This window comes from Lolium rigidum, chromosome 2 (assembly GCF_022539505.1).
Source record: "Lolium rigidum isolate FL_2022 chromosome 2, APGP_CSIRO_Lrig_0.1, whole genome shotgun sequence".
In the NCBI taxonomy this organism is placed as follows: domain Eukaryota; kingdom Viridiplantae; phylum Streptophyta; class Magnoliopsida; order Poales; family Poaceae; genus Lolium; species Lolium rigidum.
The window spans coordinates 234,789,920-234,813,285 of NC_061509.1; the positions used below are offsets into that span (position 1 = coordinate 234,789,920).

At 45.9% G+C, this 23,366-nt stretch overlaps 1 protein-coding gene and 1 long non-coding RNA gene across 2 annotated transcripts; both read right to left on the minus strand.

Annotated features, from left to right (window-relative positions):
• Window positions 1–14,074: 14,074 nt before the first annotated feature.
• On the minus strand, window positions 14,075–16,085 carry LOC124688328 (50S ribosomal protein L20-like). The gene is made up of 3 exons (XM_047222021.1): window positions 15,980–16,085; window positions 14,770–14,988; window positions 14,075–14,419 (listed from the first exon to the last, which is right to left on the minus strand). Exons 2-3 carry the CDS (start codon window positions 14,953–14,955, stop codon window positions 14,237–14,239), a joined length of 369 nt encoding a protein of 122 aa, XP_047077977.1. The 5' UTR covers window positions 14,956–14,988; window positions 15,980–16,085; the 3' UTR covers window positions 14,075–14,236.
• A 3,849-nt stretch (window positions 16,086–19,934) lies between these two features.
• Window positions 19,935–23,193, minus strand: LOC124688331. The gene is made up of 3 exons (XR_006998489.1): window positions 22,896–23,193; window positions 21,128–21,229; window positions 19,935–20,270 (listed from the first exon to the last, which is right to left on the minus strand). It is a non-coding gene; the product is annotated as an uncharacterized LOC124688331 (long non-coding RNA).
• Between the last annotated feature and the right edge of the window lie 173 nt (window positions 23,194–23,366).

The window sequence follows — 23,366 nt, forward strand, 5'->3', positions numbered from 1 at the left end:
CTCATCCTAGCATTCGTTGCTTTGGTGGGATTTGAGTGTGAAGGACTTGAACACCTCCGGTGTTCTTGCTTTGCATCATTGCATAGTGTTGAGCTCTCCACCACGATTTGTTCGAGTGAGAGACCGTGAGCTTGTTACTCTTGGAGGGTGACCTCCTAGTTGGCTTGGCGGTTGGTGCTCCGGTGATCTCTTCAAGAAGATTGTGAAGAGGCCCGGGCTTCTCCTTCGTGGAGCTTGTGAAGTGGTTGTGGAGCTTGCCATCTCCGGAGCGGAGGAAAAGCTAACCATAAGGAAAGGGCCATTATCCTTCGTGGGTGTGGTTCGGAGAATAGGGTGAGCCTTCGTGGCGCGGGGAATCCTTCGTGGGACCTCCACTCCTCCAAACGTGACGTACCTTGTTGCAAAGCAAGGGAACACGGGAATACATCCTTGTCTCCGCGTGCCTCGGTTATTTCTATACCCGAGCTCTCTTTCCTTGTGATAGCCATCGTGCTTGAAGTACATATATCTTGCTATCACCTGTGCTACATATATCTTGTGCCTATCTTGCTTAGCTCTAGTTGCCATTGTTATACTTAGTTGAGCTTAGCATATCTTGGGTTTGTGCTTGTAAACTAAACGATAGTTTAATTCCGCATTCTCACAAGACAAATCCGAAAGAGTTTGTAATTGCCTATTCACCCCCCCCCCTCTAGGCGACATCTCGATCTTTCAGGGGGTTTGTCCAGAAGAGGGCCGGATGACAATGTCCCGGGTGCATCCAGAAACGAGAGGGGTAGTTTCTAATACATGTAAGAAATTATTTTACAAAAAGGTACATATTAAGTAGTACAACTATTAGTACAATACTACTATTTCGAGGGAAAATGCCATGTCGTGCGACCTCTAATCAATGAGTAGAAGTTGTAGGTGCGCCTAACATGCATTGCTGAAAGCTGGTTCCGCTGGAATTTGAGCTCAGCCGGGGCGGATTCTGCGAAGTTCGCCCGACGTCACTCATGTATCCCACCAAACCGCTCACTTCTTTCAATGTCTCTTCTCTTTCACTGCAGCTCTCCAACATCAGGTGCATCAACTTATCTTGTGCCTTCGCCTCTCGAGAAGGGCAAGGATGGCGATGTCGGCATATTCAAGGTTCAACTTTTGGAGCCGTACTTTATCCCGAAGAAGGATTTTGTACTCTATATCGGACTTGTCTCTGTCGAGGCACACAGTCTTGAGTATGCTGCCGGCTTTCTCCGCCGATGCAATGTTCCTCTCTTCTCGCTTAATCAGCTCGTTCTTCAACATATCGCGCTCATTGCGAAGGCTGCAAATGAGCTCCACAAGAGTTTTCGAATTCTTCTTCTTGGCAGCCAAATCGTCTCGGAGGCGATCACACTCTAAGCTGAGCTCCTCGTTTTTTTCCATCAAGATGGCGACAGTGGTGTCGATAGTCGGCGCCGCTTCCTTCAGGGCGAAATCATCGGTAGCAAGTAAGCGCAAAGGAAGAAGAAGAAGAAGAAGAAGAAGAAGATAACTACACAGTGCTTGGTGCTACCTCATTTCGCCGGGGTAGGGCCGGGTTGAAATCATCGGACGACGATGATTCCTTGGTCGTGGAAGTTGGTGCAGTAGGGGCGTCGTTGGAACTTCCAACCCTTTAAGATGTATAACCATAGAGACTCTTAAAGAGCTTGAGCCCGGGCAAGAAGAAACGAAAGTACATGGCGAAGGAAACTAACCCGGTGAGCACAGCACGGACGCGTTTCGGCGGCGGCAGCGGCGGCGACGGCGAGCCCACTTGGTTTCTGGAACCGTCTCTCGAAATTTCGAGCCGGCGTTTTTTATCCGCGTACTTGACCGCCGGCGACCTGAAGTTTGAACACATTAATTGCTGGAGGAGAGAGCGACGAAAGAAACGAAAGTACATGGCGAAGGAAACTAACCCGGTGAGCACAGCACGGACGCGTTTCGGCGGCGGCGGCGACGGCGAGCCCACTTGGTTTCTGGAAGCGTCTCTCGAAATTTCGAGCCGGCGTTTTTCTCCGCGTACTTGACCGCCGACGACCTGAATTTTGAAGACATTGCTGGAGGAGAGAGCGACGAACAAATGTTTGTTAGGTGGAGAGAGGAAGAAAGTGAATGGAACGAGAGAGTTTAGCGTTTTGCCCTTATAGTCATAGTCGCTAACCGTGACGCGGGAAGGTTGGTCGTCGGCGTTTAATGGTCTCCCGCGTGGAAACCGAGGCGGCCACGAGGCAGCGGCTGGCCACGCGGCGTCCAGTCGCCTACGCCGCCGTAAATGAGGGTAGTTGCCTACCACCACCAGGTGACATGCACCTTTTGCATGTCACCGTGTGACATGCGGCCTAAATTCAAATTTAAAACATTGCGAAAAAATCATGCATCCGGTGACATGCCCATGGCATGCCACCGATGAAGAGTTCCGTGCCATGCACTCTGGCACTCTGCGCCGTCTTGGATCAGAAAATGAGCGAAGAACGAGGACGAGGCACTAGTTCAAATTTAGGATGAAGTTTAAGTTTTATTTTGGTTTAAATTAGATTAGAGGGAGTAGTACTCTTACTTTATTACTCGTACTTGTGTTAATGTAGTAGTATTATTATGGTGGTGTACTTGCGTTCGTGTACTTGTTTCAGCTGTTTTGGTGAAGGAGACATGCATCACCTTTTTGGTGATATATCTAGTCGTCATGTAGCCCTCTACCATGTACTATTTTTGCTATGAATATATGTGGTATTGATTGTCAAAAAAAAAAAACCCCAAGATCCTGAAAAACTGTTGGTCTATCCCGAGAAACGAGGAGGTTTAAGGAAACGAGGAGTCCAGCGCGTGCGGAAGGAGCTTTAATCGTGCGAGCATGCAGGGGCAAAATGAGGAAACTAGCGATTACTTTCTCTCCGCCGGTCTTATACCTTAATAAATGGGCAAACCGAGCACGTTGTAGCTAATCCTTTTATTAATTAAACAGCTATATTAGTCAATAAGATTGCCTTATGTTTTTCCTCGCTTTCGCCAAGCCCTTATTTGTAACCCGCGAAGGAGCTCAGACGGGAGGATTCCAGTTTAGTTGACCGTTCCGTGCTGACGTGTGGGGCTAGTAGAAAGGGACCGCGTGGGACAGGACGAGACCGCGTTTGGTTGTACGTGAGCAGGAGCTGGGTTCTGTCTCTCTCGGCGCGAATTGGCATTTTTAAGAGCACCTTTTCCCCCTCTGTCTCTTTGTCTTTATTAACCAAATTAGTATCAAATCTAGAGAAGCTTGCATTTCTGTCTTTCTTCAATTATTTGTGCCTTTTGGCCCTCGTTGTTTGCCCAATATGGCAGCAAATCTAGTACTCCCTCTGGTCCATATGTATGTAGTTAAATCTAGAAGCAAATCTCCAGGGTAATGTACTCCGTACGACAAATTCACAGTAATAGTAAATCGAGAAAACAAAGTAGGGCCAACAAAATATACTCCAGTAGAATAGGGATAGATAATAGGGATCCCTCCCTAGATAATAAGCTGCATACACAGCAGCCAACAGGTTCGAGGTTCTTCACAACACCATCATACTAACAACATAACAACAAGGGATCCCTAGCTAACAACAAAATAGAAGCTGCTTTGCAGCAGCAGCGAAGCACACGTCCGGGACTCCGCCTACCCCATCTGCCTCCACTTGTTGCTCCCCTTGGGAGCCTTGGGCTTGAGCGGAGGCATGCGCCCGGCGGAGATCTCCACCCGCTGGATGCTGCGGAGGTGCATGCCGAGCGCCATGTGCTTGGCGCGGAAGGAGTGGGGGTTCACCGACGCGCCGACCTTGGGGTTGGTGTTGCCGATGTTCTCGGCATGCGTGAGGAGGCGGTTGAAGTCAGTGCGGCCGAGCCTCCTAGTGCGAAGGGGCACCTGTAGACACCCTTGGCGAAGTAGGAGACGTATCGGCCGACCTGCAGCCTCCGCAGCACTCGGCGAGTCTTGACGTCATGGTGCTCGTCGTCGCTCGCCGACGTCGCTGCCAGACAGCTGATCCATATCAAACGGGAACTATTAGTGAATGAGATGCAACGATGACTAACGTGCATGATAACAAAGTAAGGAAAAACAGAGCCAGCCTCAGTTAGAGTGGACACGATTATATGTCTACAGGGATGGTGTTAGCGAACCATAGCTCATGCACAACAGATTTGTACACAGCAATGGTTCGCTGAACCCACTCGTAAAAATTTGTGCCCAACGATTCATCATAGGCAAAGAAACAGATTCCAGATCTGATTTTGAACAGATTCCAGAATATTTGCAAAATTAAACGGTTGATATCTTTTGATTCCTCGCATAAAATAACCGACCGAGATCCCATAAATTAACTGATTGAGATCCCATTATTACTTGCATAAATTAACCGAACGGCCGAACTCCAAATCTTAAACGAAATCAAGAAGGGATCAAAGGAAAATGGAATAAAATCGGCGCAAATATTAACCCAATACTCAACCATCTACAGATCGGCACTAATAGTTACTAGGGAACCAGCAAAAATAGGTTTCAAAAAGGAATGGGGAACAAAAAAAGGGAGCAAACCATAGTTACCTCGTTCCATGAGGCATTCCTTCAGTAGAGCTCCTCCATGTAATGATAACTGCTCCATTGAGCCTGTACTTCTGTTGTAACAGCTTGTACCTCTTGAGTCGATGGCTGTGCATCGGCTTTTTATTCTTAAGTCGATGTCCGAGCATCGGCTGTACTTAAATTTTTTCTATTTTCGAATTTTTACTGGCCGGTCGATTTCATGAATCGGCCCCTCCCCTGGGTACATACTTCGTGGCCTCATACCTTCTCTGTATGTATGCCCCCCGAGCCGAACATTGAAGATATCGGCTTTCCAGTCATCGATAGGCCACGAGACACACCATGCTAACTAGCCTTCTCTGTATAGTCATCTATAGGATAATTTTAGCCGATTGCTAGAATCGGCCTCCTTTTTCATTGCATCGTTCAACGAGGGTTTACAACTTTTTGGTTCTCTACTATGGCTACGTGACAATCTTGAGGTAAGACCTTTGCTTTTTATTTTTTGGGGCCGATCGCTGGGATCGGCCTTGTCACGCACGTCCATAGACTTGGATCTTGCTACTCTGTCAGGCCAGTGGATAAGACCAGCCTCACCCCGTTTTTTGAAGCTTCGATGCGCTCACAGCCGTCCACATTAATTCCGAGAGCGGCTCTTGGTCGTTTGCATCCCAAATGTTCATGGCGGCTAGCGAGATCTCGATCGAGTCATCTGCATGAACAACTTCCACTTCATCTCCATCCCATTGTATGATGCACTGATGCATTGTGGATGGAATGCAACAGTTAGCGTGGATCCAATCTCTCCCTAGCAGGACAGCATAAGTGCTTTTGCTGTCGACGATGAAGAACGATGTAGGGATGGTTTTTCGGCCTACAGTCAGGTCTACGTTCAGAACACCCTTTGCTTCTGACGCTTGGCCGTTGAAATCGCTTAATGTGACGTTGGTTTTGATCAGATCTTCATTGGAACGTCCCAAACGTCGTAGCATAGAGTACGGCATTATATTGACTGTCGCTCCTGTATCAACCAACATCTTGCCGATAGGTTGCCCATTGATGTAACCTTTCAGGTATAGGGCTTTCAAATCTATCTCGCGGTTTCTCAAAGATGACTGGCCGTGGACCGCAGTCAAACTGTGCTACTGACACCTCCTCGTCTTTTGGAGCACAAAATTCTGACGGGAGTATGAACACCATATTTGTATCAGCCGATGCCTCTGCATCGGCTCTTGTCTGTTTGGGGCGCCACACTTTCTTTTGTGGCCGTGCCTCTGTCTCCAATGTTTGCTGAATTTTCATGGCCAGATCGGGCCGTGCTTTCCTTAACGTATATAGGTACTGAGCTTCGGCTTCCTCTAAGCTTCGTAGCCGCTGCACCCTACGCTTCTGGGAGTGGATGAGTCCATCGGGACACCACAGTGGCCGGTGATACCTATCTTCTTCTTCATCTGACTCCCCGAAGTCTTCATCTTGAGACGACTCAGCTCGTCTGTTCTGAGGTGGGAGAGGCCCTAGACGCTTGAACACTGAAACTTCATTTGTTCCCTTCCTCTTCCGTCTGCATTCTGGGCAGTTCTCGATTGTTGGCAATCGGCTCATTCCTGAGTCCCAGCAGTGTTTGAAGAAAGGACAGTCCCAATGCTTATCCATGTCCTCTTGCTCTCTTGACCTCCCTCTAGCGTGACGCTCATACCCTTCTTGGTCTCTATCACATCGACGATACTTCTTGTCATCTGCATCAGACCGACGATATCTCTCATCATCTACGTCGTAGCGCCGACGCCGGTCATACTGCTGCTCATATTTGTTAAGGAGATGTGCGGAGAGTGGTCGTTGATACCGCACGCTTCTCACTTGTTCCTCTGTCAAGTACTGTCTGTCATCATGTTGGGGCCGGTCGCGTGGATCGGCCTCCGCTTTATCTTTGCCACGGGAATGACTGCTCTCTGGCTTATCCTTGCCATGGCGGTTTATAAGTCCTGCCATGTTGATATCAAACGAGAAGCCTGGCTCGCTCCTTAAGCAGTGACTAAGATCGACCATGTTGACGTCAGGAAACGGATGCGTGTCAACTCTCATGGCAAACTGACCGAAGAGTAATCGGCCTTGTTCTATCGCCATTTGAATCTGTCCGCGCAACACTTTGCAGTCGTTGGTGGCATGGGTGAACGTGTGATGCCACTTGCAGTATGGCCTACCGTTCATCTCTTGTAACGTACGTAGGGATTTTGTGGCCTTCGGGTAACTTTAGCTGTTTTTCCTTCAGGAGCAAATCAAAAATCTGCTCCGTTTTGCTTAAATCAAAGTCAAACCCTCTTGCAGGCCCTGGTTGTTTCACCCATTTGCAGGACACGGGTGCTGCCCCCCGAGCCCATTCAGCTACAGCGACCTCCTGATCTTCTGCAGAGTCTTCATCTTCTTCCGTCTCGACCAGGGCGACGCGCTTGAATTTGTCCTGGTACAATTCTGGGTGGCGCTGTTCATATGATGTCAACCTCTGAACCATGTGCGCCAGTGAATTGTAGTCTGCTTGGAAAGTCAGATCTTTGAGGGGCGCTGAGAGTCCTGCTATTGCCAGCTCAACTGCTTCCTTCTCAGATAAACGAACCGAATAACATCGGTTCTTGACAGTCCTGAAACGCTGAATGTATTCAGACACTGTCTCTCCTCGCCTTTGCCGAACCTGGGTCAGGTCGGCAATGCCAGCTTCAGTAGCTTCTGAATGATATTGTATGTGAAACTGTTCTTCCAACTGCTTCCACGTCCGAACTGAATCTGGTGGCAACGAGGTGTACCACCCAAAGGCTGGGCCCATGAGAGATTGCGAAAAGAACCTCACACGTAGCTGGTCTGAAGCTGAGACCATGCCCAACTGTGCCAAATATCGGCTCACGTGCTCGATTGAGCTAGACCCTTCTGATCCACTGAATTTTGTGAAGTCAGGGAGCCGATATTTAGGCGGCAGTGGGATCAGGTCATACTCGTTAGGATACGGCTTGGAATAGCCGATTATTCTCTTCTTCGGCAGGATACCGAACTGGTCTCTCAAGATTGCACTGATCTGATCCACAGTAGGAGCTACAGAGGTTGAGCTTTCATGACTTGTTCCGGTGGCATATTTAGCTAGCCACGCCTGTTTCTCCGCATCTGCTCCAGAACTTCCTCCTGCTGTGGCAATCCCTCCTGCTGTGGCAATTCCTCCTGCTGTAACCTGGCTCATCCAGTTGTTGCAGTCCGGCACGTATGTGCACACGTATCCATGCGGGATCTCCTTGGGAAGCTCATACAAGAACTGATAATCGCCAGGATCACCTCCAACCTTGTAGACGACGTACGCTGGTGAACCTTGTTGCTGTGGAGCTGCCAACGTGTACGACAGTGGTGGCCTAGTGTAGAACGGTATTTCTCCCTGATGAGTTCCTAGAGCAGGTCCTGACGGAGAATACTGATGCTTCATGATTTCTTGCACCACACGAAGCGCAACACGCTCCAAAGTGTTCACCAGGCTCTCAGAATGCCGATGTAGGGAATGAGCCACAACATAGTTGATTTCCTGGCGCAGGGCTCTGGTACGGTCCTCCGAAGGGAGAGACAGATCTATCCCTTCAAGCGCGCCTTCGGGTTTGAACCCTTTGAACCTAATCCCGTGCAAACGGGTCTTCTCGAAAGAGCCGATGAGATCGGCTTCGAAGATGGCCTTGAGATCATCATATTTCTTCTTGTGCGCTGGAGGTAGATCCTCGTACTTGATCTACTCTTCCGCCATCTCGGACGCCGACGTGGTTGTTGTAGAAGATTGTCCCACCGGGCGTGCCGAATGTGTTACTCGCCAAAACCCACCGGCGAGCAGTGGTTAAGCAACACGAAGAGCCGGGAGGCTTCCAAGACTGCTGGGTGGGCCCTGGTCCCTCGACGTCGTCCCGCAATGTTCCGGCACACGTCCTGGCGGTTGCAAGGGCGTGCCACCTGATACCAATTGAAAGATCGAGATGTCGCCTAGAGGGGGGGTGAATAGGCAATTAAAAACTCTTACGGATTTGTCTTGTATGAATGCGGAATTAAACTATCGTTTAGTTTACAAGCACAAACCCTAGATATGCTAAGCTCAACTAAGTGTAACAAGAACAACTAGAGCTAAGCAAGATAGGCACAAGATATATGTAGCACAAGTGATAGCAAGATATATGTACTTCAAGCACGATGGCTATCACAAGGAAAGAGAGCTCGGGTATAGAAATAACCGAGGCACGCGGAGACGAGGATGTATTCCCGTGTTCCCTTGCTTTGCAACAAGGTACGTCACGTTTGGAGGAGTGGAGGTCCCACGAAGGATTCCCCGCGCCACGAAGGCTCACCCTATTCTCCGAACCACACCCACGAAGGATAATGGCCCTTTCCTTATGGTTAGCTTTTTCTCCGCTCCGGAGATGGCAAGCTCCACAACCACTTCACAAGCTCCACGAAGGAGAAGCCCGGGCCTCTTCACAATCTTCTTGAAGAGATCACCGGAGCACCAACCGCCAAGCCAACTAGGAGGTTTCCCTCCAAGAGTAACAAGCTCACGGTCTCTCACTCGAACTAATCGTGGTGGAGAGCTCAACACTATGCAATGATGCAAAGCAAGAACACTAGAGGTGTTCAAGTCCTTCACTCTCAAATCCCACCCAAACAACAAATGCTAGGATGAGATTGGAGAGGAAGAACAATGGGGAAAGTCAACAAAAGACTCCAAGATCTAGATCCCAAGAGTTCCCCTCACTTAGAGGAGAAATGGATTGGTGGAAGTGTAGATCTAGATCTCCTCTCTTAGATCCCTCAAGAATGAGCAAGAATCATGGGGGGAACAAGAGAGAGAGCAAGTTCTTCAAAGGCAACAATGGATGAGAGAGAATGGAAGAACTGACTCAGCCCAAGGTGGAAGAAGGGCTATTTATAGCCCAAGAGCAAATATAACCGTTGGGGAAAAGTTGGGCTGAGTCAACCATCGGGGAGGCCGGTCAACCGGGCCTGAGGCCGGGCCGTCCGGTCCAGGGCCCGGTCAGACCGGGCCACAGACCGGACTAGCCGGTCCAAATCGATCGGCAGGCCGGACCCCGACCGGGGTCATTTTGTGTCGTCCAGGAGGTCATCCGGTTGGCGCCCGGTTGGCGACCGGTTGGCGACCGGTCGACCGGACTGCGCGCCGGACTGGCCGGTTGGTAGGCCGGTCAAACCGGGCGAGAAACCGGGCCAGCAGGAAAAACATGTTTTACTAAAACTGTGATAACTTTTGTGTCCGGACCCCGATTGACATGAAACCAATTTTGTTGGAAAGATAACGACGAATAGAACCCCAACAAAAACTGGAAATATGGAGACTCCTCACAGGATATTTTTAGATGTTTTTAGAGAGGGAGTCTCCCACCGTCAAGAAACGGTGAAGACGTCCAAACTCGAAAACGCAATAGAAGATGCATGCGGATTCCGTTTTCGATGAACTTGGGCTTGTTGTAAAGCTAGCAACAAGCTCAAGAACCTCACACAGAGAAACACCAAGAAGCAATAGGGATATGCAAAGTATGCAAAGGATTGAGCTCTCTAAGACGATGTGATCAAGTTACTCAACCGAAAGCCCCTCTTAATAGTGCGGCTATCTATCCTATAATCCGGTCTCCCAACATCCACCTTGAGACCGGTAAAAGGAAAACCTAGCAAGGCCATACCTTTTCCTTGCGCATCCCGCTTGATCTTGATGATAACTCTTCAAGCTTCACTCAAGCCGGAATGCCTCACTTGACCAATGTTGCTTCGTGAAGACTCACAAATGCTCCCCCATACACTATGATGGGAGAGCTCCATTGATGCACATCTTCACTAGTCCATTATCACCAAATGGATGGCAAGCTTCAAGCATGTGATTCACTTGAGATGCTCATCTTGAACTTGCCCAACTCAACCTTGTATCTTCTCATACTCACATAAGATAGAGCATGGCTAATATTGAGTTCCACATAAGAACTCCATCTTCGTTTCTTCTTCTTGATCATATCACATATATATCTTCATACCGATGATCTTGATGCCAATACACAAGGTATACCTTAATCTTCATGGCATCCATACTTGAATCCAACACATGGAGTACAAGTAGCACCTATGGAATATTCCTTCATATAAACTCAATGAAAACATTAGTCCATAGGGGTTGTCATTAATTACCAAAACCACACATAGGGGCAATATACCCTTACAACGGGCAATCTAGCCCAAACTCTTCGCGCAAGGCCGCTTCAGAGACGCTCCACGTGTACATCCTTCAAGCCCATCTCAATTACGGCCCATCTCCTGATTTGGCCAAAATCTGGTGATAACAAGGTCATACTCGCGAAGTGTCCACTGCAGTGACGGCGATCCCCCTCCCCGCATGATCTGGTCTTAGCAATGAAGGCAGAGGGGCGACCGCCCAGGATATTGTGAACTTCTAGGGGCCGGATGAAGAACCCCCCTACTGGGAGGCTGCCAACAAAAACTAGGGGGCGATGTAAAAACCATCCGCCCCTGGATGAAATTTACATCCGCCCCCTTACTGGGAGGCTGCCATCCTTCTGTTGGGGGCTGGACATTGGGGCCAAAATATGGTTTCCTGGCACCCGGATGGTCTAGCCCAATTTGTTCAGGGAATCTTCTGCGAATCTCGTCCTGGCCACCTAGGGGGGATGATCCGAGCACTGGATGGCCGGATTATCTGCCCTACAGAAACTGTAGTCCTTCTTCTTTTCTTCCCCTCAACGTGTTCACATCCACCATTACCAGAGATCAAAGCATCCAATAAATAAACCAGATGGTGGATCTTTAGAAAAAGGTGGGTCATCATCCATAGTGATAAAATTGAATCCTACACATTTGAGCACACACGGGAAAATTCATCCATGTGTTGTTAGCTAACACACAAAACATAGATAAAGAGCTTGCTCTTTCACAAATCAATCCCCTCAAACTTTGAGAATCGGCGGAGGAGGGCCCGATCTACCTATCTACCCAAGAAAAATCGAATCCCCCAACCTTTCCTTTGTAGTTTTGGAAACCCTAGATCTCCTTTTGTGGGGACCCTTGTTGAGAGTTCATCTAGAGGCTAGATTCGGTTTGTACTAGCTCCTGATGTTGTTGGGAGCCTCCAAGTTGTTTGTGGAGTCTTTCCCCAACCTTGTGTGAAGGTTAGCTGGCTCGACCAGCCTTGCTTAGTGGATAAGTGGGTTCGCCTTTATGATGTGCTCACCGAGGAATAAGGTGACGTCTTTGAGACGGTTGTCAACCTTCGTGGTGCCACACCTCCTCAACGTAGACGTACTTCCCGTTGTCTCGCTACCTTTATCCCGCTCTCTTTACTTGTTGTTTCCTTATATTTGTTTGCATTGCATCACATATGTTCAACTCTACATTCAAGTTCACCGCTTTACTTTCTCACACCACCATAAAAATTGAGAAAGTATAAAAAGATTGTAGCGCTTATTCACCCCCTCCCCGGCCACCTCTAGTCACTCACGTACCCATTCACCACTTATTCCATACGAACTCTGGCGATCTATTCGGAAATCGAGTGGAGATTTTTGGTTCTCGTGCTCCTATGATCCCGCTGTTTTTAAAAAAATAAAAATTCACATTTACGAGTTTCATTTTTTTGAAAATAAATCTGGATGTAGATTATGATATATCACAAACTTGCAAAATATCAATTTTAAGTACTCCGTTGCTCCGGTACCTTGTGCTCTGAGCTACACGAAAATGACAACCACAAGAATTTCGCATTGGGATTTTGCATATTTTTAGGTTGCATCATTTACTATGTCCAAACTTGTTTTCAGTTTTTTTATAAAAAAACTTATAACTGGAGCATCTTCACAGGCGCTCCCAATAGAGCTCACAATAGCTCTATTGAGAGAAAGCGCCCGCACCGGCGCTCCCCAAAAAGCGCCGGCATGTTTTGGAGCCCCATAAAAGTGCCGGCACTCCCGAAAGGATCCCTATGTTAAGGGCTTTGATTGGGAGCAACGGCACCAAATTTCTGCTTAAAAGATGCTAGCCGGACGCCGTATGGGGACGCCGGTGTGAGAACATCATCCCCAAATAGAGGATGTTGTGCCGGCGCCTCCCATACGGTAGTGCCGGCGTCTATTTAGGGGATACCGGTGGAGATGCTCTTAGGGTTTTTTAAATGAAGGGATGTCGGTGCTTGAGAACCAAAGACACTTTTCATCAGAATTCTCGGTTTCCTGTTTCTTTTTCTCAATCCACTGCTCGTGCTGCTAGGGTTAACACGTACTACACACCGATGTATGTTCTCAATCAGGTGCCGGAAACAAACAAATTGGCTTGAACTGGCAGGTTCCATCAGTAGAAGGGAGGAGTTAAAAGCTGTTAGAAAGAAGGGCAGGTAAAAGAATGAAAATAACAGAGCTGGGGAGCTGTGAATGAGACGCTAACAGCAAGAAGGGCCAGCTGTCATGGTAACTTTTGCAAATCGATTTTTTTTTTTTTTTTTTTTTTTGCGAGTACAAGGGGCTGAAAGGAAATTCAGCAAATTACAGAGAGGACCCTAGCAGAAACAAAAAAAAACAGTCCAAGCCTCACTGCAACCCGACCACGTCGTCGTCCATGGCGCCGTCGGTGGCGCGCCGCCGCTCCTGCTCTCCTTGACGCCTTGGATCGAGAGCTCCCCCGAGCGGACGGGAAGTCGCCGAGCGCCGGCCACAGAGGACCTACGCCAGCGGACGCCGTCGTCGCCGAACCAAACCTCCCCAACCTCCTGCACGATACATACAAGATTAGCATGCAGTGGCTATTTAAGGATTGTCTGTTCTTCCAAAAGAAGATGATGCGGCCTATGCAACATAACTTAATAAATGACACCAAAACTTCAGATTGAGGCAAGTATCCAAAAATCACCCCAGGAGATGCAGGTTCCATCAGGGTTAGAGAGACAGGCATGTGAAAGGATGTAAATTCAGAGAACACGGGGAAAACGTGCATGAAATGCTACCTGCAAGAAGTGGACCAGCAAATGTTATGATAAATTTTGCACACCCAGATGATATATATCGGCATGCAGTGGCTATTTAAGGATGGTCTGTTCTCCGAAAAGAAGATGTTGCAGCCTTTTCGACGAATCTTCACAAAAACTCCACGACTTAGATGAAAGCAAGTATGAAAAACTGTAGGTTATGGTAGGGTGTTGGCTCACTCCAAGCTTCTGCATATTTTTTTAAGGACTGAGCTTGTGCATATTTGTATAACTCTCTTTTCTATCAATGCATAGGAACACAAAGCTGTTTGCCTTTTCGCGAGAAATAAGTATGAAAAACTGTCGGACGCTAAATGACCGTACCCTCTTTTGTCATGCTTAAAAAATGAGTAGTCTTTTGGTTGCCACCTTAGCTTTATTATACACAAGACATGAATAACCGATTCTAACGGATTATTGTCGGTAAACAGAGAAACTTATCCCAAAAGATATGCAAGAACTACAGTATATCCAACCTAGTTCAACAGGCTACCAGACATAATAACATAGATAAAATGTGATCCCGCCGTACCCACCCACCACATGAGTACATTGCAAGGTTACAAGCTGAGCGGCAACATTATCAGTTTACTTTGGATGCAACAATAACTAGTAGATTGAATTGTTGAAGAAGGACTTTTTTATAGAATACTTGCTAGTCCTTCCTTCTTGACAGGCGGCCTATTCCCAGGGAATGCAGTGCGGGATACATCAACAAGAGCCTTGAAGCTGTATGGCTCATGCATTGACAGCTCTGAAAGTACCTTCCTGTTGAGTTGGACATTCTCCTTCACCAATCCATGCATGAAGTTTCCATAGTTCACCTAAATGGTCAGTAAAAGACAGCATATCAAAAACAGGTGCCTAAAGTAGCAAAATTATAAACCCAAGAACTTATGCCTTGGTAACTTATTCTGGTAGTACATACGGACACATGGGACATGGCTGATGATTTTTTTTAAAATTTCATTTTAACATGAGAATGCAAGAAATTCATTTCCTTGTAGAACTTAATATGCCAATGGATACATACCCCATGACTTGGGTATATTATTCTGCTAGTACACAGGGACACGTGGGACATGGCTGATCATTTCTTTGAAATTTTCACTGTAACATGAGAATGCAAGAAATTCATTTCCTTGTAAAACTTAATATGTCAATAGATACATACCCCATGGAGCCGTGTGCCAGCATTAATGCGCTCAATCCAGAGAGATCGCATGTCCCTTTTCTTGTTGCGCCGATCCCTGTATGAATATTGCAATGCTTTTTCCACACGCTCCCTGGCTATTCTTATGCAGTTTTTAGCCCTTCCTCTGAATCCCTTGGCTAACTTAAAAATCTTCCCCTTGTTCATCTTCGAGTTCTGAACTGACAGACTATGCCCTCCCTATATTCACAACATGAAGTGACAATGGACTAGTTATCAATCATTGTAATGAGATAAGAGTTCAGACTGCACATATACTTATGACATTTATTCCCTGGGTACAGGATGCATACAAATGAGGCATATCAGGAGATAAATTTCCATAACTAGCTTCATCGACACCTTAAACAACCGGTGACAGTTATTTAATCTTCTATTCTGTCTGTAATTTTTTTATCCTGCTAAAGGGATGAATAATCTGCGCTGTTGTAAAGGATGACACGAGCAGTATGATGTTCAGAAATCAATTCCCTTATCTCTGTACAAAAGGGTTAATTGGTTTTGCACATAACCTTGCACTATCATAAAGGTTATCCCACATTCCCACTGACAGCAATTAGTAACCTAACCGATGACACCAATAATATATCTTATCACGAAAAATCACAGACAATGGGTCACCACCACAAAATCTATTTCACAGCATAATCCTGTGATTTGTGTGTTTTTATAGCTGTTACATTCACAGCTGCTGCCCCCAAATACACCTAGCACTCAAATTACAAGGTAAAAGTAAAACTACTAGACACTGCAAGTCTGCAACGAACGTAATCTCGTCCAAATCAAATATATTAATCCAGTTATACCACCTGCCCTGTGGTTTGCCGGATATAATCTCACCCAAATATATGTAAATTTTCCCAAAATCGGCAAGCCTTTGGGTATCTCCCATGCGAATTTACTGAAACATCCAACCTGTAGTTGTCCCCACGATCCAAATCCAACCGTACGCTCTGACGAGCTATGAATCCTGTAACATATCGCGCCTAATCAAGATTACTTCGGTTCCTCGCGTTAGGGTTCAGTTCCATCAGAAATCCTGCAGCTACTAACGAATCTGCCACCACCTACGGATCACCCCTGCCTAGAACCCTAGTGCTGAGGTTTGGCAGATGAGAAACAAGCATCAGAAACAAAATCCGGTGTCTTATGGTACTAGTGAAGTGAATACCTTCCTGGATGGCGACACTCCCGGCAGCGAACGATCTCGCCGCCGCGAAATGTTCAGGCCTAGCAAGCAGCGAGCGAGGACGGCGGCGGCGGACGGAGGACGGGGATGTCGTCGGTCTGACCCTGCTCGACAAGCGCCATGGACTTCTTAGATGAGCTGAGATTGCAGCCCAATTGATGGCTCGGGCCGGGCCTTGCAGTTCAGGTTAGATCAGCAGGCTGGCCCAACTAAACGTACGTTGCTAGCTTAAGTAAAGCCTTAGATAGGGGGGTGATATACACCGACTTGGTCGGTGCGGTGCGCCCACCGCACACCTCCCCAGCCTGTGGGCCGGCCCAGTAATGTTTTTTTTCATTTCTGTTTTCTTTTTGCGTTCGATTTTAAATTCGTTCAAAATTTGGAAATCGTCCATAGTTCAAAAATTGTTCAGAATTAAAATTTTGTTCAAATTTCGAAATTCGTTCAAATTTTAAAAATCGTTCGAAATTTTAAATTTTTTCAAATTTCAAATTTCTTCCGAAATTTGGAAATTCGTTCAAGATGAAAATTTTGTTCAAAATTTGAAATTCGTCCAAATTTAAAAATCGTTCAAAATTTAAAATTTGTTCAAATTTCAAAATTTGTTCAAGATTAAAATTTTGTTCAAATTTCAAAATTTGTTCAAATTTTATCATACTTGAACATTTTTCAAATTTGATAATTTTCGAAAAAAAAATTAAACAGAAAAAAAGGGGAGAACAAAAAAGAAACACTGAAAAAGAAAACAAAAAAGAAAAGAAAAAAGAAAAAAACAGAAAACAGAAAACAGAAAAGGAAAGGAAAGGAAAAGGAGAAAAAATAGTAAAAATCGCCTAACCGGGCCGGCCCACACCGCGCGCGGGGGTGTGCGGCGCGGTGCAGGCACCGACCTGGTCGGCATATAGGAATTCCCCTTAGATATGCTTAAAAACAAGTAAAGCCTTAGCTATTTAAAAAAAGCCACCTAAAAATTACTGTTCTAAAAAGGGTAAATGCTTAGATGTTAATTAAGAGTTCTATATTCTCACACAGTGCACAAGAAGTCCCGAAATACATTTACTTTCACAATATCTCGTACAAGCACACAAAAACACAACATGGTACAAACTGCGGTTAATTAAGTGGAATTAAGTACGGGCATTCCGGCCCCAGTATCCATATAGCACGCCACAACAACATGAACATGTGAGAGATCAGCCGCAAAATAAATACGCTGGTACTCAATAAATAAAATTCATAGGGGTGTAATGGATCAGATCGGATCAGATCATATTTTTCTCATACCATATCCTTTACCATATATTTTTCTTGGATCCGAATCAGAGCGGATACTGGCCGGTTTCGAATTCGGATGCGGATATATCGGACTGCGGATTCGAACCGGAAATGAGACGGACTCGGATCGGAAACAAACATAGTCGGATATATGCTCTCGCCGGAAGATAGTTATAGTTCTTACAAATCTTGAGAGGGATTTAAACTTTTAGTCCTGTGTAGTTAAGAAAAAAGAGACACAATTTACGCTAAAACTCAAAAATTGATAGAATTTAGAGCTAAATATGCTCGCCAAATAAATTCGGTAACTCAATAACTACTAACCTTGTTAATTTGCCTTGGCTTTTGACTCAAAAATCGGATTATCCGGTAGGACAATGCTTCGGAGGAAAATTTTCATGTTGGAGGATTATTCATGTATCATGTGTGGACTTCAGCAACTTGAGTCAGGGATCACTTGTTTTTTCAGTGCCCATTTTCTACTCTTTGTTGTAAATTATATTTGGTAACTTTGATTGCAATTTTTTCTAGAAAATAAACTATCATGATGCAATATAACCACACAAGTAAAATTTGAGAATTCTCAAGTGGCATGACCTAAGATTATGAGGTGGCTCTTAGTTCTAGGGGACATCATCCGAAGATCTTTCTAACTCTACGTGTCTTCTGGTGTGATGGTGATACCATCATCCTCCCTCACCAATGTCCATCACCACCATCCTCTAGAACACATTTCTTGGACCGGGACGCTTGTGCACGAAGACGATGGTATCACAATCACACCGTGGTAGGCGAGAGCTGCAGGATAACCTAAGGTGGGATTGGGGATGGGGTGAGATGGGCCTATGGTATGCATGAGAGAACTGGGCTAGAGGCGTCATATATAGACAAGGCGCATGGGGCGGGCCAGCACACAGGTGCGAGAAGAAATCATGCAAGGGTATGGCACACAACGGTAGTCTCAAACCTTTCTCTCCTTTACTAAGGTATCAAGACAATTATGGTGGATATCTACTACAATGAATTCAATCCAATGCAATGGCGGAGGACCCGGTAGAGGGTTGCCCTACCTCGATTGGGGGGGGGGGAGGGGTGCTACGCTTCGCCGGTGAGTGGTGGCTTCGTACAATTGTGCTGCTAGCTTGTTCGGCGAACACATGTAGTCACACATAGAGAGGAAAACGAAATGTGGGTCGTGTGGTCTCGGCTCTTGACTCTTTGGGCCTAGGCCAAGATAAGGACTATAGTCGCCAGACTAATAGACAATTGCTCGCCGAAATGGTGGCCTCCCCAGATCAAGCGACCCCCGGATCTATCCGGAGGCTCGACAGCTAAGGCTAGAACCTGATTGTTTGCTTGCAAGCTCATTTCTCGCATCCACTGGGCCAAAAGTCAGGCCATTGGTTGCCTTGCTGGTCACATGGATTTCCTGCACAACACGAGTTTTAAAGCAGCCCAAATTTGGCCGGCGAGACACACTCGTTTTGGTCGTTTTTCGTGGACAAGCCCTGGCGAGCACAACATGCCTGATAGTTTGCACGCATTGGGAAGCACCGGATACACGCCGTTTCCCTTAACTCCCACTCCACTCCCGTCACCGTCCAAACCCTAGTCGGTCACCTATGTTTCTCCATGGCTGTCGCTCCTCCTCCTCCCCCTTCGTCGGGTCGCAACTCCCAATCCGGCAAATGTCGACCGAGGCGTCAACTCGAGAAGCACGCGATCAACAAATCTCCCGGGCACATCGTCATCAGCGACAGTCGCCGGCCCCTCTAGTCGGAAAAGATGTTGCCTCCCTCATCCTTCTCGTCTCTTGAGAAATTTGGAAGGAGTGAAACGGAGTCTTCATCAACAAACATGCGCCGGCATCGCTAAAATGAAACGACATGCGAAAATCTGGGTCATAGCCAGCGCAGAGTGTAGGAGACTAAGTGATTTAAGTACGAGTGTACGAGTGACGATTTAAGTGACAGAAACATCCACGCCCTCGCGTGTAAATACAACCCGTGATTTAATAATAGGGAGAGTAGAACTTTGTTATAATAGCACCTTTTGTTTTCTTGTCAAATACTCTCTTACAATTAATAGATTGTGGCAAAACTTTTGCCACCATTTCAGATAAAAAAAGATGCAGTAACATTTTTTTCTTTTGTCGATCTCGTCCTTTTCAATTGGTACATTCTCTTGCTCCAGTTAGGCTGGTGCCAATGGGGGCGAGAGTGGGGGCGATAGCGCCCGACGCGAGGCGGGAGAGAGGCGAGACGAGAGCGGGAGGCGGCAGCGCTGGTGCCGGGCGGTAGGGGGCGGTACCGCCCGCCTATAGCCCGCGTTGGAGGCGAGAGCGGAGCGAGAGGGAGGCGATAGCGGTGCTAGTGGGGGCGGTAGGGAGACGGTAGAGAGGCATTAGGGAGGAGAGAGAAGTGAGAGCTGCCACTATAGCCCGTGCATTGGCAGAATGGGATGAGAGTGAGGGAAAAAGCTGACGTGGCGGGTGAGAGTGGTGTGGTGCATTGGCACCAGCCTTATTGCTGATAGCTTGATACAAAAAAAATTCTAACTAAAAGCGTGGCATCGGACAAAAATTCATCTGAAAAAATACAACCAGCCAAATGAAAGCAAATACTGTAAAAAACAGGACACATACATGACCCAGAGAATCACGCAGGGCATGGCATGGAAACTGAAGATCACTTGGCAGAGACATCGTTTCCGTCAGACCCAGCCATACCCATATTCAGCTACCTCGGGACTCATGAGAGCTCGCAGTCACCGTCCTCCGGCCCTGTCTGCACCGCACTGCACGATGGTGTACCGAGCTTTCGGTCCCGGAACTTCGTGTGGGGCACTTCAGTCCAGGTGCTCCTCCACATGCAGCTATGCCATCCTAGGCCTAGCTGACTAGCTCACAGGTCACACAGCACCACTGCTGGTATGGGGCTAGGAAGCCAAAGCCCGACATGAAACTTTGTCCCGGCGTGTTCTCAACTATAGCTGTCACCTGTAAGCATCAAACAGTACATAGCTGTTAGTAAAGCTTGATGGAAACTTTGTCCACATATGAGCTTAATGTAAACGTGCTGCCTCAGCTGGGGTATTTAGCAGCTCTATTGCCATTTTTCGAAAACATGGATAAGCTCGTCAGCTGGACAACCGAAAAGAATGTATCAACCGCTCCAACAGCAAACTATAGCTAGTCAATCCAATAGATTGATCAGTATAATCATTAAGAAGAGATACCACAGGCCCTCAGCAAGCAGACAGACAGCAACATAAACCTGATCTATCGCTGGCTCCAGTCATCAAAGCTTGGTAAACAACTTTAAAAAGGGGCACTAGTTAGTAATAATTTCAATTTCAACCTACACTTAAGTGTTACGTGTGACACATTTTTTTCGCCACTCGTTTGGTTTACTCTAATATGCGATAGTTAAGCCATGTGCCGGCATTTCTTGTTTCTTGTAGTGTACCAATAACACGGGCAGAAATGCGGATGTTCTACAGAAAATAAGTGCATCTGGCATTCACCTCTTATTTCTTAAACTGGAATCCACCTCATTTCAGTTCTAAAACCTGGACCAGTACGATTCTATTTGCGATAAGCCTGCTAGTAACATGCTCCGGAGAAGCTGGGATCTAGAGACTCAAGAGAATCTGAAATAGATTTTGGTTACACAGGTCACGTGGCGTTGAGGAAAGTTGTGTGGAGTTGCATGCTTAATGACAGGAAATTCACTCCTGGGCTTTTGTGTTTCATTTGAGAGAGAGGAACAAAAGAAAAGGGTTCCACAAGAGGACTATGGAAAATGCATCATGGAGTGTACATATGATGTATAAATCAAATGAGAAGATACTGACATCACCTGTTTCTTTTTGCAAACTATTTCAGACTTTCAGTTCAGATGTGCTCCTTCCATTACAAATTGCGCCAACAAAATGTGAAGGCATGTATCAACCACCCTGTGAAATGGAAAAAAAAGTTTTACAAAACAGATAACTCGCTTACTATAAATCAAATCAGAAAGTGAAGGCAATAAACTGCATGTTATGTCCTTGGTTAGTTTAATCGATGAACTTGTCCAAAAACTAATGATGTTCAGGTAATACTATGCCATCGTTAAAGTGAACATGAATATCTCACAGAAGCTCCGAGGAAAGTAGGCAACCCAGCGCTGCAAAAGCAGTTGATAGCAGCAACTCGTGCGTGTTCGACAGAGCCCGGCCTTCGGTTCAAGCCTTGGTCACGGCAATCTTCGACAAAGCTACACTTTGGGTAAAAGCTAGCGCCAAGGGTCTGCGAGTAGTCCTGCCGACAACCTGGGATGTGCACTGATGTAATCGAAACCACCATGTACCCTGCCTCTTAGTAGGATTGTAAAACAACTCTATCTTTTCAATGCAATGAAACGCAAAAGTCTTCTGCATTTTCTCGGAAAACCAATAACACGGGCAGAAATGCGGATGGTCTACAGAAAATAAGTGCATCTGCCATTCACCTGTTATTTCTTAAACTGGAATCCACCTCATTTCAGTTCTAAAAACTGGACCAGTACGATTCTAGTTGCGATAAGCCTGCTAGTAACATGCTCCAGGAGAAGATGGTTCCTGATATATCACTGGCTCCAGTCGTCAAAGATGGTTAACAACTTTTAGAAAGGGGCACATTTAGGAGTGCGGCGTTTTGTAGCTCGGGCTACATGTAGGCCTTTTTTTGAAAAATTTGAGAACGGCATTTTAGAGTTGCGAAAAATTCTGAAAAAATCCTAGATGTAGGTAATGATGTATTCTACAAACGTGCAAAATTTCAAATTGAAATACCTTATATTCTAGGCTGTGCAAAATAACAAAACTGGAAATCTGAAGTAGTGAACAGTGCAAATTTTGAAACCTCCAAAAATTGTCCGATTTTGTCATTTTTGTGTGGCCCAAAATACAAGCTGTTATGAGTTAAGATTGTACACGTTGGTAGAATACCTCATTATCAACAGCTAGATTTGTTTTCAGATTTTTTTGGAACTCTAAAATGTCGTTTTCAAATTTTTCAAAAAAAGGCCTACATGTAGCACAAGCTACATTTGTAGTTTCCAGCATATTTAGTTAGTAATAATTTTACGCACACATAAGTGTTAAGTGGGCACATTTTCTTCGTCAGTTGTTTGGTTTACTATAATATACGATAGTTGAGCCATGTGTCGGTATTTCCTTTATTTTGTACTGTACCAATAATACGGACAGAAATGCAGATGTTCTGCTGAAAATAAGTGCACCTGGCATTCACCTCTTATACAATTCTATTTGCAATAAGCCTGCTTAGTAACATACTCCCAGAGAAGCAGGGAACTGGATCACTACAATTCTACTTGCAATAAGCCTGCCAGTAACATACTCCAGTGAAGCTGGGATCTGAAGACTCAAGAGAATCTGGAATTGATTTTGGTTAGACATGTCACTTGGAGTTGAGAAAAGTTGTGTGGAACTGCACGCTTGATGACAAGAAATTCAGTCTTGGGCCTTTGTGTTTCATTTGATAGAGAGTGAAAAAAAGAAAAGGGTTCCACAAGAGGACTATCGAAAATGCTTCATGGGGTGTACATACTATGTGTAAAGCAAATAAAAAGATACTCACATTGCCTGTTTCTTTCTGCAAAGTATTTCAGTTCATATGCTGGTTCTTCCACTGGAAACTGCTCCGACGAAATGTGCAGGCACGTATCAACCACCCTGTAAAAATGACTTTAAAAAATAGATTCCGTGCTTACCATAAATCAAATCACAAAGTAAAGGCCATAAATTACAAGTTATGTGATATGTCCTTGGTTAGTGTAATCGATGAACTTGTCAAAAAACTAATGATGTTCAGCTAATATTATGCTGTCATTGAAGTGAACATGAATATCTCACAGAAGCACATATACCACCCATACTTGAATTTCAGAATGGATGAGCTAAATGCTAACTAGAAAATCGTAGATATCATTAACGAAACTAGTTACTGCCTTAGCACTCTCCTGTTTAACACACCTTCTTGAACTAGACCATCACTTTTAACACTCAACTTCTTATCTCCGTAATGCTGACAGCCAAGATGGGGATAATA

Coding starts and splice junctions, on each gene's coding strand:
- LOC124688328 (XM_047222021.1), bottom strand. CDS start 14,955: ATGAACAAGGGGAAGATTTTTAAGTTAGCCAAGGGATTCAGAGGAAGG. Junction 14,420..14,769: donor CTGGCACACGGCTCCATGGG/GTATGTATCTAT, acceptor CTGACCATTTAG/GTGAACTATGGAAACTTCAT.